The sequence below is a fragment of the Corvus hawaiiensis genome, chromosome 13, assembly GCF_020740725.1.
Source record: "Corvus hawaiiensis isolate bCorHaw1 chromosome 13, bCorHaw1.pri.cur, whole genome shotgun sequence".
In the NCBI taxonomy this organism is placed as follows: Eukaryota; Metazoa; Chordata; class Aves; order Passeriformes; family Corvidae; genus Corvus; species Corvus hawaiiensis.
In genome coordinates this window covers 19,605,018-19,621,018 of record NC_063225.1, presented here as the reverse complement: position 1 = coordinate 19,621,018, position 16,001 = coordinate 19,605,018, and the positions used below count along the sequence as shown (strand labels likewise).

The following is a 16,001-nucleotide window of genomic DNA, read 5'->3' as shown; positions in this document are numbered from 1 at the left end:
GCTAATAGTCTTGATACATAAAATTGGCATTTTAATATTCTATCTCCAAAAATAGAATTACAAAAGCGCTGCTAAAAATTCAGCTTTGACCATTTGACTACTGCTGAATTTAATTTAGAACAACGAATGATTTGTGCACGTGAATGTACCAGCGCACTTTTACATTCTGGTGGCTTCACCAGTAAAGGATGCTCTGATAAATTTGGTGGAGAACGAGCACAACTTGTTCTGTTGGAGTGGATATAAGAGGAAACATTCATAGGTGTGTGTTGTTTCACAGCACTGTATTATGCTTTTTGATTCAACTCTCACCTAATCTGCTACTAAACACTCAGTGCAAAAATAGCTGCAGGAAGCCATGTGGAAATTATTTTGGCTGAAACATTAGAAATAAAACCAGTACACAAGTGGTGATCAGAAAAGTACTTTTTCAAATGGAAAAATGTAAGTTTCCTTTCAAGAAAGGTTTCCATAAAATTCCAGACCCCGAGGTGTTTTTCTTTCACCTAAGTGCAGTACCACCTTCTAAGTAGTTGGTAGATCTGTGGTAATATGGATAAACATTCCCCTGAAACCACAGTCTTATCAGTAATTCCAAATATGTGGTAAAAAGGTTACACCAAGTTAACAGCAGCACAGAGCACCAGCTCTTTGTACACAGCAGATTGGATGAGTTCTGTTCTCAGTGGCCTGACACAGACTGAATAAGGCACTGATATGGCAGGGACTTCTTTTATTAAAAAATAAATAAATAAATTAGATTACTCAGAATGAATAACAGGCAATATAACTGTGTCAAGTGACATAAACTACTTCCACTTTCAGTATTAAACTCTCAAAGCAAACACTGTCCAGTATCACAGGCTGAATCATAGAAGCCATGAGTCAGAGTCCACACGGAACAATAGGCATAAAACCCAGCTGGCTCTGGCCACAGGCACATGTTGCAATGCTGGGCAGGTGGGGTAACAGGAATTGCAAAGGTGCAAACAGCTCAAAAGGAGCAGTTCAAATTTATTGCTTTGATTGCTGCAAGGCAGCAGAAGTTCTCCTAGCTGTAAAACCTTAGGATTCCTGGTAAGGTTCGTGTCCCAGGTATAAAGCAGAGCAATGCAGAAGTAGGCAGCACTGGGCTGAACTTGGCTGGCAGTTTTGTACTGCAGCTGACAATTATTTTCTAGTCATGTTTAGTGTGCTAAGGTGTTTTTATTTGGTAATTCGGTTTCCTAGTGGAGCTTCCTGTCAGAAGCGTTATTAAAGGTTGTCCCAAAACTTCATGCTTCAGATCAAAACAAAGCAATGTACATACAACTTCCAGCCCACTCCCAGTTCAGTCACAGCAGAATAGAATTCTGTGTTTTGGCACCTCGTTAAAAAGCCAAAGCTCTATTCCAAGGTCAGATCAAGAAAATGAGGTCAATCAGAGATCAAACTGGCCTCCTTGGAAAACAAGGTTGTGCCAAGAACAAGCTATCAATTTGGGATTAGCAAGCTTTCATTCTACACAATTTCATTTGCAGTTGTCCCTCTGTGCAATACAACAAAGTGGCACAGATGGTACAGTCTTTGTGATCTTCTGTGTTTCTCATTTTCAGCACTTGTAAATTCATTTCCCACAATATTCATCGTGCTTTAAGTTCACTGACGCCCTGTAAAATGCATAGGACAGAGTGGAAATGAGATTCCCTGCTGGGAAAGTGAGAGTCAGCTGATGGCACAGTAAGCTATGGGACTCATAAAGGAAAAAGAAAAGCTAATGCAGAACATTTTGTAGAAGCTCTGAAATGTTCAAATCTTGCTTCTTGCGCTGGGAGCACTGAGGAAAATTGAAATGGCAGGATATAAAGAAACCTGTCCTGTCCCTGTAAACGTGACAGACGTTTAGTTCCTGCATTAAAGAAAAGATACATGATGACAGTGCGTTCCAGTGAAAAGGAAGATGGATACATTGCATTCCTTCCTGCTTGTACTCTCCTGTTTTCTCATTGCTTTATTGCATCATATGGAAGGGCTTTTCACCAACATTGCTTCATCTTTTGAATAACCAGCTCTTTATCAGCTCATGAAATAAGGCTGGCCTTATCAACACCTTCCTTTCAGCTGTTATCACATACCATATCTTCATAGCTCAGCTGGATGTATTTCATTAAAGCAAATGGTAAATGACTGATTGATCCTACTTTTTGTGTTAGTGTTTTAGTCAAAGTATTTTCACCTTTTCTTCCTGTGCCAAAAAATAGGCATTCAACATACTCTATATGTAAAAGGCAACAGGATTTCCATATTTTTGAGTAGATGACTGGAACAGACAAAAGCTTTAAAAATGCGAAGGAAACTAGGCTGTATCTTTTCTCCCAGCTTTGACACAGAATTAACCACCACAAGCAGAAAAGCAGTTCTGTGTGTACTCCTTCAGCAATTCATCACCAGCAGTTGAAAGTACTTGCTAGGAAGGCCAACAAATTTCACCATTTGTTCCCTATATTTTTTCAAATCTAAATACTGAGTTTAGTCACATAACTTAGACTCTAACTCAAACCATTTTGAACGTTTTAAATCTTGGTCATTCAGATGATAGTTTTAGGTGATAGTGGAATTATTCCACGACAAAATGCTTGGTTGAGAATTATTACCCATTGGTGGTATTGGACACCAGCATTCACTACTCTGTTGCAAAATGGTAGTATGGAATAGAGTCCTGAGCAGAAGCTGCAATGTAAAAGAATCTGAACACTGCAATGTAAAACCCCAGGACTTACCTGAAGAGTAGCTAGACACTTACAGGGACATCAGATTACTGAAGGTCTGTCTTCTAGAAACTGTTTTATGAATTCAGGCAGGTGTCTGCTTTGTTATCACACTCTGAGTTTGGGTGCTGCCTCCAGACAGCACAGCTTTCCCTTCCTCTTGACAATTGCAGAGTGTCCAGTGTACAAATTTTAGTGTTTGTGTACTAGCAATTTAATCAGCCTGAAATAACCCAGCTGCCTCTTCCACTTCTCACTTCATGGTGTTTGTAAACAAAAAGCAAGAAGCAGAAAATACATCTCTAATCAGATCTCAGCTCTCTTGTCTTTGTAGATATTGAATTCAGGTTCATGTACCCATCTACTGCTTTGTATTAAGAGAACTGGAAGTGTCCAAAAGCCATCACTATTGACCATTTGTGGGACTAGAAATCTTTTCCCTATATTGGTTAGATTCCTTAATAGCACAATAAGGAGGGAAAATCTCTTTTAATGAATGCAGTCATTTTGGTATTGGTTTTAATCATGATACTATTTAGTATTTAATGTCTGGTTTGTTGATAATTTAAATTCTGTTTTATTGATATAAAGAGAAGAGTCTGAAACACAAAAACTGATATGGGGAAAGTTTGGCCCTGGTGTGGCTTCATACTTTAGAATGGACACTGCTCTGAATGTTTTCAAGAACACATGGACTTAATAATGTAACTTGTTCTTCCTGTGAAGTGTTCCAAGGATCTTTATATACAAAGCTCTGTTCTGCTGGATGCTGGAGAGGTCTCCGCTGGAATAATGTATTCATTATAGGGTACCACTCTTCAGAAAGATGAAATACATAGGGAGAATCCAAAAAAGAGCAACAGAAATCAGAGGATTAGGAATAAAGATAGGAGAAGTAAGGGCTGGGTATTTTCAAAATTAAAACAAAGAGATGGGAAAAGTTAATGTTTTCCCCAGTTGTAAAGGTATAATGTTCAAGGATGAGAATCAGGAATCAATTTTTAGCCAATCAGCAAGGAGAAGTCACTTTAATTTTAAGTAAAATTTACTTAGGATTGAATAGTGGGAAGAAAGACAAAGAAGACAGAGCAGCATAACTGTTTTGGGATGGGTTTAGTAGGCTGGAGGGGCGGTTCTCAGGGATGGCCAAACAGATGAGATTGGCCTTGCAGGCCAGTGCCACTGGCTCAGGAAAAACATCCTCTGCACCAACAGCTGGATGCCTCTGGGTGCAGATGTGCATGGCCAGTCATTTCTAAATTAGAAGGAAGCATTACCACATCCACAGAGCATGGATGAAAGTGTGCTTCTGTACTCTCACAATTCTGGGATTGGCCATGCTTTCTAAAATGAGGGAACCAAAGCTCATTTTGAGAGGTACAGATCCTATCTCCAATTTTAACTGAAATGCCAGTAGTCAATTTGAGAACATTGTCTGAAGTAAGTAGGAAAAAGAGGCTGCCTAGGGCTAAAATTAGAAACAAGGAAAAAGTCTTGATTCCTTTGCTTTTCTTTTTCTGTTGGCAAGGAGAAATCCTTTTCATAAACCTTTTAAAAAGCCTTATATTTACCAAACTGAGAAGTGTATATTGTTTTCAGAGCACATACTTTGTGGATTATATATTCCTAATAGAATATCAGTTTTAGCTGACTGGTGGCACTAGAAATCCTCTGTGGATGAAGAAATAGAGTGCGGTAGCTAAGGCCAAGTGTGGTTCTCAACATTTTTTATCAACAAGTAAACTTGACTTTAATTTTAAACTCTTTCAGAATAAGGCTTGGGGTTTTTTTTATTAGGTCACTTAAGTATTTTTAAAACTAAAGGCTGAATTACAACATGCTGAACCTTTTCTACAGTTGGAATTGAATATTCCCATGGCTGGCTGTGCAAGAAAAAGGCCATGGACTTGAAGGGCGTAGAAGATGGAACAATTTTGTTTTCCTTAATAGCTCTTTGCCCAGTCAGATTTGATACACACACCATGTGTGTACATTCAACACATATATATGGCTCTGTCTGTATAGCTTTTCTAGTTCTGTCTTCTGTGCAGTACTAAGTATTTAATCAATCTGGGGACTTTAGTCTCAAAGACAATCAGCTGGCATTTTCTTTTCCTATATAATTCAAAGGTTATTGCCATATTTTTGCTGTCTTTGTTTAAATTTCTATAACACTTGAGAGAAGGGAACAGGGGGAAACATGTTCCATTGAGAACTCACTCACCTCTAACAGGGTGAAATACATTTGAAAATTTAAATAAGCAAGAGCCACTGTATAAACCAGGTAAGGATCAACATTCCTCTCATAAATAAAATTGACTAGAAAATGCATTTTTCAAATCTGTTTTGCGTGTTCATGGCAGTTATAAACAGGCAGTTTTAGTGTACGTAATGGGTAGGGAAGTGTAAATGGTTGTGAAGTATGGAAATATGCACAGTCTCAAAGACAAGAGGACAATGAAAATGTTGGTACAACTTCTCTCTGAATTCCTGTGGTTATCTGACAATGCACTTTCCTGATGAACTGTCATGAAAGATTAAATCCCCCATTCAATTATATGTTTCTTAACCACAGAAGCATGTAAAATATGAAAAATTTGTGTGTGTGCATTAGTGGAAGGTAGGTTTATAGCTTACCTGCAGAAGTTCTGAGAAGGGGAAAAATGAGAAACAGGAAGAAGTCACCTATTGCTTACACTTAGGGCTAGGATGAGATCTGGGTTTCTTGGTGGTGGTGACTGTGTATAACAAGTGCTGACTTGTACTAACCTTAGTTATCTGGCTTTCCTTGATTTCAGAGATGAGCTAAGGAAAGCTGTAACTTCATCTGGAGAGAGATGTCTTCCTCTCTTTTCTTCTCTGAGCTTTGCACTTAAGACCTGTTGGTGCATTACAGCAAGTGAATATTTAGACTCTAACCATGTAAATGATTAAAACATACACTTAACCTTACATGCTTTGAATGATCTCTCTGAATTTAGTAGAACTAAGGTTAATATGCAAAGGTCAACACAGCTGTGCCTTTTTTAATTTTAGTCAGTAAATGCCTTAGAAAAAGAGGCCCTAATAGGGCTTGTCCAGTGACTTTTGTCAGGGGTTGGAGCTGCCAGTTGTTATGGCAGTGCAAACAATTAATAAGGATAATTACTATGTTGATAATGTATATATCAATAAGATATTTCTGGACATAAATACAGCTTTATGTGGCAAAAAACCAAACCATATGCTTTGGATCTTGACAAATGGTTGAAAGTAATTAAGGTACCATGTTCTAATGATTGTCCATTCATCACCTGAGCCAAGTCTGCCTAGCAGCAGCCTGTGCTATGCATACATACACCCCTTGCTGCAGACACACTGCTGCAGCTCATGGATTTCAGTTTCCAGTTACAGTGGGCAAGGAGCAAACATCAGCCACCTAACTGACAGGGGTTGTTATGCCATGCTTACTCAGCCATGTGCAAGCATTTGGTCAAATACTTCATGCATATTTCTTTGTATCCCCTATTGCTATTGATTATTTTTATCTTGTTCAAGCTTCACACAAAGCTGAGAGAACTTGCAATAAAATGATGTGGATAAACAAGTAACTGTAAATAAGCTTTGCTGTGCATTTACCATATATCAGCTGCTGTTCTGATTAAAAAAAAGAATTGTATTTTCCATTGGATCATCTATGCAGAGGGAGAGATGCCCACATGTATTGCTCTGCAGTTGCTTACTAGCCAGTGAAAACTGTTTGGGTGCCTTAAGATAGTCTGCCAAGGTAAGTTCATTAAAAAAATGTTCATTCAAGTGTTTAGGCCTAGACTGTAGATCCCATCAACAAAGTACATACTAAAAAAAGTATCTAGAATTTGGAAATTTAAGAATTATGTCTTTTCTGTTTATTTTTTTTCCCCCAGATTTGCAAGAGCAAGGCTAAGGAATCCCAGCAGTATTATCACAGCCTGTCTATCCGGCAGAGCCTGGCTATCAACTTCAACATCCAACAAGACTGTGGCCATTTCCTTGCTGAAGTGCCAGTTCGTCTCCTTCCATGGGAGGATGACGACACACCAGATGTAGAAGAAGAGCGGGAAGAAGAGGAGAAAGAACCTGAGCAGAAGAACAGAGACACTGCTTCTACCACAGAGGCCTCCCATAAAGACAGCTCCAGCAGCCAGGGCACCATCAGCAAGCCCCGCAGCCGCGTGGTGGTGATCACACGGGAGGTCCCGCACCTGACAGTGGCCGACTTTGTGCGCGAGTCCGCACCCCGCCACACCAAGAGCCCCGACCTGTATGAGAGACAGGTGTGTCTGCTCCTCTTACAGCTGTGCCTGGGCCTCGAGCACCTGAAACCCTATCACATCACACACTGTGACCTGCGCTTAGAGAACCTGCTGCTGGTTCACTCCAGAGCGGGAGGCAGCCCCCTGAGCCCCGAGGCCACAGAACCCAGCCCCAACACTGCCTGCCCAGCCAGATTAATAGTGAGCAACTTCTCCCAGGCCAAGCAGAAGAGTCATATGGTGGATCCTGAGGTCCTACGGGATCAGTCCCGCCTGGCTCCAGAAATCATCACTGCAACACAGTACAAGAAGTGTGATGAGTTCCAGACTGGCATCCTCATCTATGAAATGCTGCACTTACCCAACCCCTTTGATGAGAATCCAGAGCTGAAAGAGAAGGAGTACACTTGTGCTGATCTCCCCAAGATTCCTTGCCGTTCCCTCTACTCTCAAGGGCTTCAACAACTTGCCAGCTGCCTGCTGAATCCCAATCCTTCGGAGAGGATCTTGATATCAGAAGCCAAAGGAATCCTTCAGTGTTTGCTTTGGGGTCCGCGTGAGGATTTGTTCCATGCTCTAAGTACATCTTCCAACCCCTCACGGAGAGATGCTATACTTCAGAACTGGCTTGATATAAAAAGGACGCTGCTGATGATCAAGTTTGCAGAGAAGTCCTTGGAGAGGGACTGTGGAATTATTCTGGAAGACTGGCTTTGTTGTCAATATCTGGCTTTTGCCACTACAGACTCACTTCATCGCATTGTGAGACTCATGAAGCAGCACTAGTTGTAGAGCCTGTTGCTTTTCATGAAGCATCCCCACCTCTGCCCCAGCCCTCATTCCAGCCTGCACTAGGGCTCACACTTTGTACAATTGTTACAAAACAGCCTAGATATCAAAGCCAGCAACTCTGAGCAAATAGGTTCTAATTGGAAAATTTCATCCTGTACCAAGTATGACAGAAACTTTACTTTTTTGCCAGGCCTGCTAGAGATTGATCTCATACACATGACTGCATTTGGATCAGACAGTATGTAACTTGATTCATATCTGGCTGAAAAGGAGAGCAAACTTTGATACCACTATTTCTACCACTGCAGTAAACAAATTGCCCTCCTCTTCTGGGTAGCTTCTGTCATTTCCTATGTAGCATTGGTAGTGAATAGCAGTGACGATAAGCAGAGACAGATTAGCGGTAAATGTGAGATGAATGATCCACCATGCCACAAAACACTCATTTGCTTTCACTCCACATACCACGCATTTCCTCTCAGCATAGTCAGTCCCCCACAAGCAGGCTGTGCTCCTCTTTCCTTTGGTCTCAACTAAACAGGTTCTGATCTTTCTCTTACACTTTACACCATCTGTACTTTCCCACATCCCAAGATGTGGTTTTCCTGCTGAGCATGGCAAAAGTCAGTGAATGGTAAGCACCTCTGTTCAGTCCTCTTCCCTCCTCCTCTGCCTCACTGCCTACCCATATCCTTTCTAACCATGGATCCATGATTTCATCAATGCTGCCTTAATCAGACCATTACCCTTAGCTTGAGACTGGTGCATTAAAAAGCAGAATATGCACACTTTGTCTATCCTATTTCCTAGGCAACTTTCACCAGTCTGAACTGTTGATGTACTGTAGCCATAACCACATTTATGCAAGAAAATACAACACATGGTGGGCCATTGACATTCCCCTTCCATCACAAAAAGCACTAAAGCCTGACTTGAAATGGATAGGATGTACATAACCCTCTCTGACAATCACTGCTATGAATCAGGGATGAAAATAAAAGCCACCTCTTCTGTTTTGTTTTGGTCTGCTATTGTCACTTGTGCCATACTGCAAAGTGAGACTGAAATTGGCTCTGCAGGTTTGTTGGCAGGAGATGGAAATGTTTAGCGCTTGTCTGTGTCTAGATAACAGGCAACATGGAGACACTTTTACTGCAGACACAGTTCTCTGAACGGTAGGAACAAGGGGGGAAAAACACTTATTTAATTACTGAGGGAGCTGTGAAGTTTGGCATTCATGACCAACAGCATCATGATCCACATTTCCTGCAGCAGTGCTTGGCTGCCCATCTCTTGTCTGTTGTAACCAGTGTTTTCTAATGTTGCTGTAGACAACACCCTAAAAATGGAATGTTGTCAGAAGAGCTCAAAGAGCATCACAGACAGAGTTTTGGACTAGAGCAGGAATTAGTGAGGATTGAAGAGTCAGAATTCTTAAAAACTCAACTTGAAAGAGCTTTTTCACTTTTAGAGGGCACTGCTGACTTCCTTCTATGCCCTAACAGCCGCTTCCCATGGAACCTCTGTACAGACAATATCTTTGCTCAGTATTGCTAGGCTAGGAGTTATTTCCTGAGTTGCTCTGAAGAATGGATCTGGATGCAGGGGAAAAAGCGATTCCGAATATTCTAACCCGGGTAATGGAAAGCAGACAGCCCTAGTTATGAGCCTGTGCTTCTCTCCTATGGATCTATGTGCAATTCTTGTATTATTTTTTAAAGCTGTACATTACAGTGTTCACTTTACACACCAGCCTTTACCCGATGCTAGATCTGCAGTACCTTCCTTTACTTTCCTGGCACATAAATGCACAGATATCCATGTGTTCTTTTTATGGATTGATGTTTCATTTTAATTGTTAAAACTGTGAGGAATCAATTCAGCCTTGAAACAAATAGCCACTTTATACAGCATATGCATTCTTGGACCAGATGCATGGAAACTGAACAAACAGTCCTGCAGGCTTAAAGTCAGTGAAAGTAGCTCTGGATCCGCAGCCTACATCAAGGGGTTGACATGTCTGCATTATTCTTCTCTGGCACCTCTCAGAGCTAAGCTGAATAGCGTGTGGAAGCCTACATCGATTGTGCCGTAGTATAGACTGTCTTTGTGACATTTCTAAAGATTTTTTTTGAACTTCTGATGATTATTCTTTTGTTTGATTCACCTGTATCAGTGAAGGATCAGGCAAGGATAAGGATAATATATTTCAATGTGGTATGTGTATTTTTCTTTCTCTTTCTGGCAAAAAGGTTAGGATGGTGGCATTGATGCAGAAAAACAGGACAGTGCATTAAAAGCCCAAGTGCAATGTATGTAGTTGAAGTATACTTCCACTACATCAGAAAAGAAAGTTTCTACACTACTGCTGAGCAGCTCATAGAAGATCCTTTACAATCTCCTGTTCAGTGCAGCCCTGCTTTATCTGGACACAGGAGGGCAATGCTCCCATAGTTCACATACACCGAGCATGGCAAGTCACTCGTGTACTACCTACTAGCTATTAGTGACAGTGTGCTGAGCTGCGAGTAGGGCTTCTTGTTCTCTATGGTCTGGTTTTGTGTTCGCTCTGTAGTGTGTGTGCACCTGACTTCTCAGCTAACTCATATAGGCATAGGAGTAACTCTTGGACCACTTGTCATTGTAGTGGGGTGATCCCTTGAAGCCTCTGGGTGTTCCCGTGTTTACGGACACGTGTTCCCAGTGTCGCTTTGATGTCAACACGCACATGCAAAGTTGGATTTTGAATGTTGTACAACTGTACATATTAATGCAGCTGGTCCGACGCCTTTGTATCCCTAGCTATCTAATTTCAGTTTGTATCTTTTGTGATGAACCAATACTCATTCTAGCTCTGCAGTATAATCAAGCATGGATAGGTGTTCACTACCAACCTCTTTCTTGTGCAGCACTGGGTAAACTTTAGCAATTTGTAATGTTGTGTGGTTTTTTTCTTTAAAAAAAAAAGAATGGTCAATGTAGTCGAACCTGATCTGGCCTGAGCTCTTCCTTGAGGAGCTTGAGACTGACTTTGCAGACCTGCCCATAACTGATAATTGCAACTGTGTTTGTGGTGGTTCTCCATCCTGGCACCAGATTGTGCCACGTAAATACACAAGAATGTATGCATTAAACTGATTGTAAACAAATCCTAAGAATGCTACAGCATAATTGCTAAGCAAAAGGAAAAAAACCCGCTCTGTTTGTAACAGGATCCTGTGTATGGCAGGAACAAAACCCCTGGCTGTGCATGTTAGAACTTACTTGAATATGTGCACAGATCTTGAATTTTTTTTTTAGCAATGTCGCACTTTCAGTTGAGCTCAAGAAATAGGAAGAGCTGCAAATCTAAGATAACAGTATTGACTGTAAATATATATTTTTCTATTAATAAAAGCTGTCATTCAAATATTTTTAACATGAACTCTAAAGATTTTTCCAGTGGAAACTATTTCTGGAAAAATCAAATGCTTGTTTGAAGAATTATGATGAGTGGTTTCTGATCCTTTTAGAGCCATTAAAACCCTCTCTAATATCACAGAGGGAGCACAGTGATTGGATTCACAATGTTTAGTGCCTTGTCAAAAACCTGAAATGTAGCTGGTCAGTTGGTGGAAATCTTATTCTTTTCATAACAGCCCTAGAAATAATACTGCCCATGTAAAGATGCAAAAGACTTTACAAAATTAAATGCTGTACTTTATATGATACTGGGTTGATCTATTCCATAAGATTTGTGTGAATGGATTCCTTTAAGTTGCTTGTAGTACAGCATAAACCTGAAGTAACAAAATTGTGGGCTTTCAAATTTGGGAGAGTAATAGTGGATAACAAGTCAGTTGTTCCAGACTGACCAGGCATCAGGAGAAGCCTATTGCTCTGACAATCTGCTGCAGACACTCCACACTGGGGAGGGGAGGGATTGCGTTAATCTGGGAGAAGCGCGGAGGGTAAAATGTGCTGCTCCTGCTGTAGGTGGTGGAGGTGCTGCACACCACCTTTGGTCTGTTGTGAGAAATGCAAACCTCTGGTAAAACAGGAGTGCTAAAAGAACTACTCCTGAGATGGTATGGAAAGTGGGTTAGTTTTGTATTTCTTAAATGGGAATTACTTTTTACTAATTATCTGTCAAACCTCAGATCTGATCCAGTCAATATGCATAACCAGGTGAATATAAAGAGACTCTACTAGTGAAAGCTTGCCTACAAATTTTTAGGAATGAGAGAATCCAGAATTTTCTTCTGGAGTCCCTGGAATGTCCCAATATAGAAGCCTGGTCTCATTTCAGTATTCAGACATGATGAAATCAGTAACTCCAGCCAGGATGCCATGTTGCTGCCCCACAGACAAGAGTGCAGGTAGCATTTACAAAATGTTCCACCTTAAATCTTTATGGTCCACACATCCCACCCACAAGGTATGAATGGATGATCTTGACATGTTAACACAAGAGAATTCCCATGTGTTATAGAGAAAAATGTATTATTTAAGTAAATTATGTGTGTTAGGGTTCAGCTACTTGCAGAATTTATTCAGCAGCTTCACACTGTAGGTCCTTAATTTTAACATGTATTTGCTGCTGAAATAAAATGTACCTGTTTCTTAATTCTTGTGCTGAGATTCCCCATCTAAATTAATTTTTATTGTTTGTAATAACAAATCCATATGTAAATATAAATTAAATAGTCCTGTTTTTATTTAAATCAATTTTAAGTTTTCTGAGGGATACAATAGAAACTGAGTCAGACCTTTTAATGCACTTTCTTTTCCCCCTTTCTCCAAATTGGCTGTTTCTCAGTACAAACTGTACTTGACTGCATGGCTAGACCATCAGCTTTATTCTGATTTTTGGAAGTGGTGTTGATTCTCCTAAAACTCCTGTAAAACCTAGAGCACAATCAGAGCCCTTCAGCCAGCGCAGAGCGAGATGTGATTATCATTTAGTTATGCAGTAAGATAACATCAGAGAAGTACAGCATAGAATCTTAAATACCTCTATAAAAATACACCTGTGGAAATATTCTGTAAACAATCATGTGGATTACAAAGACTTCAAGAGAAGAATACACAAAAAATACTTTTCAAAACACTGGGGAGAAATTTCTTTAAGGCACCCTCAACTCCAAAAGAAGGAGCAAGTCTTTTTCCCTGCTGTGTTGCAGAGAATTTCTAGTAGACATTTGTATGGATTTTTTCATTCACCTGGATGCAGTATTAGAAGGATGGTGATTTTGAGTAGGTGTAGAATGTAATTTAAATAATTTCCTGTAAGTCTCCTTGCATTGGTGCTCCACTCAGCATTTACCTGGAAACCACAGAATGCTTTCAGATCAAGCAGAGTTGCCAGTGAGAAATGAAATACTCAACTTACCTGTACATAAGCATTTTACCACTCTACAGAATTTGAGAATTTGGTTTGTACTTCAGACTATAAAGATTTTTTTTTCCATAAATCCAAGGGGAAGATTTCAGGGATTTAGAAGAGGTTGGAGCTTTTTTAATATGGAAGAAATATTTGTTCATAAATATATATATATATATATATACATACATATATATATGAGTGCATGTGGGCATGTTTTAATATATATATGTATGTATATTAATTTTGTATCCCAAAAGTATTCTTTGCCCCTTTTTGCTTGAAAATATATATATTATATATTGTATATATAATATATATTTAAGAGTGTGTAAATTTTAATATAGTCATTTCATAAATAACACCTCTTCAAAAACGATTCAAAACTTCTGTTTCCTTGTCCTTTGGATTGTTGGTATTAGAAGGTTTTGCGGTTGAAATCCTTGGGTTTTTTTCTTTTAAAACTTAATTATGCTGAGCATTTAAGAATATGTTCCTGTTTTTAATAAAAGGGGGAAATTTATTTTTTAATTAGGGATTCCAAAATCAGTGGACTTTTATAAATGGGATTTCTTTAAATGCCTTGAATAAGGGAATTTTTTTTTTTTTTCAGTTCCATTCTTGTGGGTAATTTGTATTTGGAATTCCTGGTTGCATTGCTTTATCTGGTGCTTCATATTGATATTTACACATTTTTATATAAATAAGTATATAAACTTCAAGCCTTCCTTTGTGATCAGGGGCAGTTACACTCTGGTTTGCTGTGGTACTTTGCTGTGTACTCTGTGGCATTCATGTTACTGTGTAAATAAAACTAGTTTTATTCCACTCAAAATCAAACTTGCAGTTGCCTAATTTTTCTCCCTTCCTAGGTAATTAGACAAAAACATGTATTTCTGAGGCAAATGCATGTGGCAAGTGCAGCAAAAGATTTTATTCCAAGAACAGCTGGGTTTGCAGCAGCAGTGCAGGTGCACACTTGGTCAAGGAGGCTGCCACCGCAGTGGCCGGGCATCCCAGCCACAGGAATTGCCAGTGCTCCAGACACTGCCCCACCTCCCACCTCTGCATTTTCCCCAGAAGCCTCACTATGGCTGGTACTATTTCAGCTCCATCTGGACAAGTGGCAGCAGCAGCCCAAAAATAAACCGGCCACCAGTGGCTGCTGTTGATTGAACCAGTGTCTTGTAAGGCCTGCTTGGAGAGAAGTGACTTGGCACGTTAATGACAACCGCCACGCTAGGGACAACCCTTGGCATGTAAGGAGCTGAGCCAAAGTTAGAAATTTCCCTAGTGTGGACAGGGCTTAAATGACCTGCTGTGAAGGAATAAAATTACTCTTAAGTCAAATTTTTACATGCAGTGACAAAGCAGGAGGATGCCTCCAAGGCAGTTGTCTGCAGTGGAATTCATTGCGTCTGATCCGTTACCTTGAAGCATCCAACCTGATGGAGGGTCTGTGGAAAACAGATGGGATAATATGCATCTTCTGCAATCGTGCAGACACACTTCAGTGGCACTGAGATCAAACAGCTCAATTTTGTACCCAAATTTGACAGGCAGCAATGGTAGCTGCAGATGCTAATTTATTAGCATAGAACAGATGACACCATGTACATCGGAGCAGCGCCGTGCTTCTGCATGACAATCACACTGCTCACAGATACTCTTGAAAGAAAAAATAAAAACAACCCAAAAAACCAGCCTGCAGGCTCTATTCTACCCACAGTCACAGTGGCTTTGCACAGGTATGTCATCACTTTCAATGATCAGAATTAGTTAAAGTGTAACTACTACCGGCCCTTCACATTTATTCCTTAGACACTGTTTGAAAGCCTTTCAAAAACAGTTTAAGTTATTGTCCTCATCCCTTTGAAAAATACAAAGCTAGCTGACTCCAAAGGTGTCAGTAAATACACAACACATTTAACAGCCTGACAGATACTTTGGCTTTGCCAGAGTAATCCCTGTTCACTTCAACGAAGTGCCGTGGACTTAAGCTAAACAGAGTTCGATTATGCCATTTGTCAGTGGCAATCATCACTCTGCAGGGAAAAGATATGCAAAAACAAACTGAACCCTTGTCAAGACATGATAATTATACTAGTTTAACTAAAATCTGTTTGAAATTAATTTAGTTCTAGTGCAAACTCTCTTGTGGGTATCCTTAAGCGGTCGCAGTCTGGCATTCTCATTTCAGCTTGTGCCAGACATGAACACAAGTGGAACAGATGCCTGGTTTCGGTTGATGCAAAAATGTCTGTATCAGATTTTTCACCAACTCAGAAATTCACCCAATAGTAAAGCTATGTTCTACATGATACACCGTTCTTTTGTAGAACACATCCCTGCATCACTTGAGCTCTGCAGGCTGCTGCTTTTGCCCCAGTTAATGAGGTTCTGTGGTGCCCCACAGGAATCACACCATCCTCCTTACCCAGAGGTGCTTCTAACCAGGCTCAGATGGAAGTGGTTCCCAAGGCAAACTGCTCAAATGAAATATTTGCCACAACCTGCTCTGCAGAGAGAGGCTGTAGTTTCAATTCTGAGCTAAGACTTGTAGCTCTGTGGAGAAAGATACACTTTAAAGTGCTAGTGCAATGTACTGCACTTCCCTTGGTGCTGCTGCTGTCTCAGGAGGCAGCACTAGAGCCTGGTGCTTAGCCCACCCCCATGTAAGATGGGTGCAGGCTTCTTGCCATCAGTTCAGTGCTTTCAAATGAGTGGCAGACACCAGGGGAGTCACTGGGAGAACAGCTTGGAGGCTCTGAGGCAGATTTGCTTATATAAAATCAGAGAGCTCAAAATAATAGCTATTGAAGGTGC

The 16,001-nt window shown here is 40.3% G+C and overlaps 1 protein-coding gene across 7 annotated transcripts in view; it reads left to right on the top strand.

Annotated features, from left to right (window-relative positions):
- The window catches only part of PEAK1 (pseudopodium enriched atypical kinase 1), a 110,193-nt gene extending 96,183 nt beyond the window's left edge, over nucleotides 1-14,010 (top strand). For all 7 annotated transcript variants that reach the window (XM_048317416.1, XM_048317419.1, XM_048317413.1 and 4 more), the window contains one exon: nucleotides 6,653-14,010. In XM_048317416.1, the coding sequence (XP_048173373.1) occupies nucleotides 6,653-7,807 (1,155 nt within the window). In that variant the 3' untranslated portion in view covers nucleotides 7,808-14,010. The remainder of the gene's footprint in view (nucleotides 1-6,652) is intronic.
- Nucleotides 14,011-16,001: the final 1,991 nt, after the last annotated feature.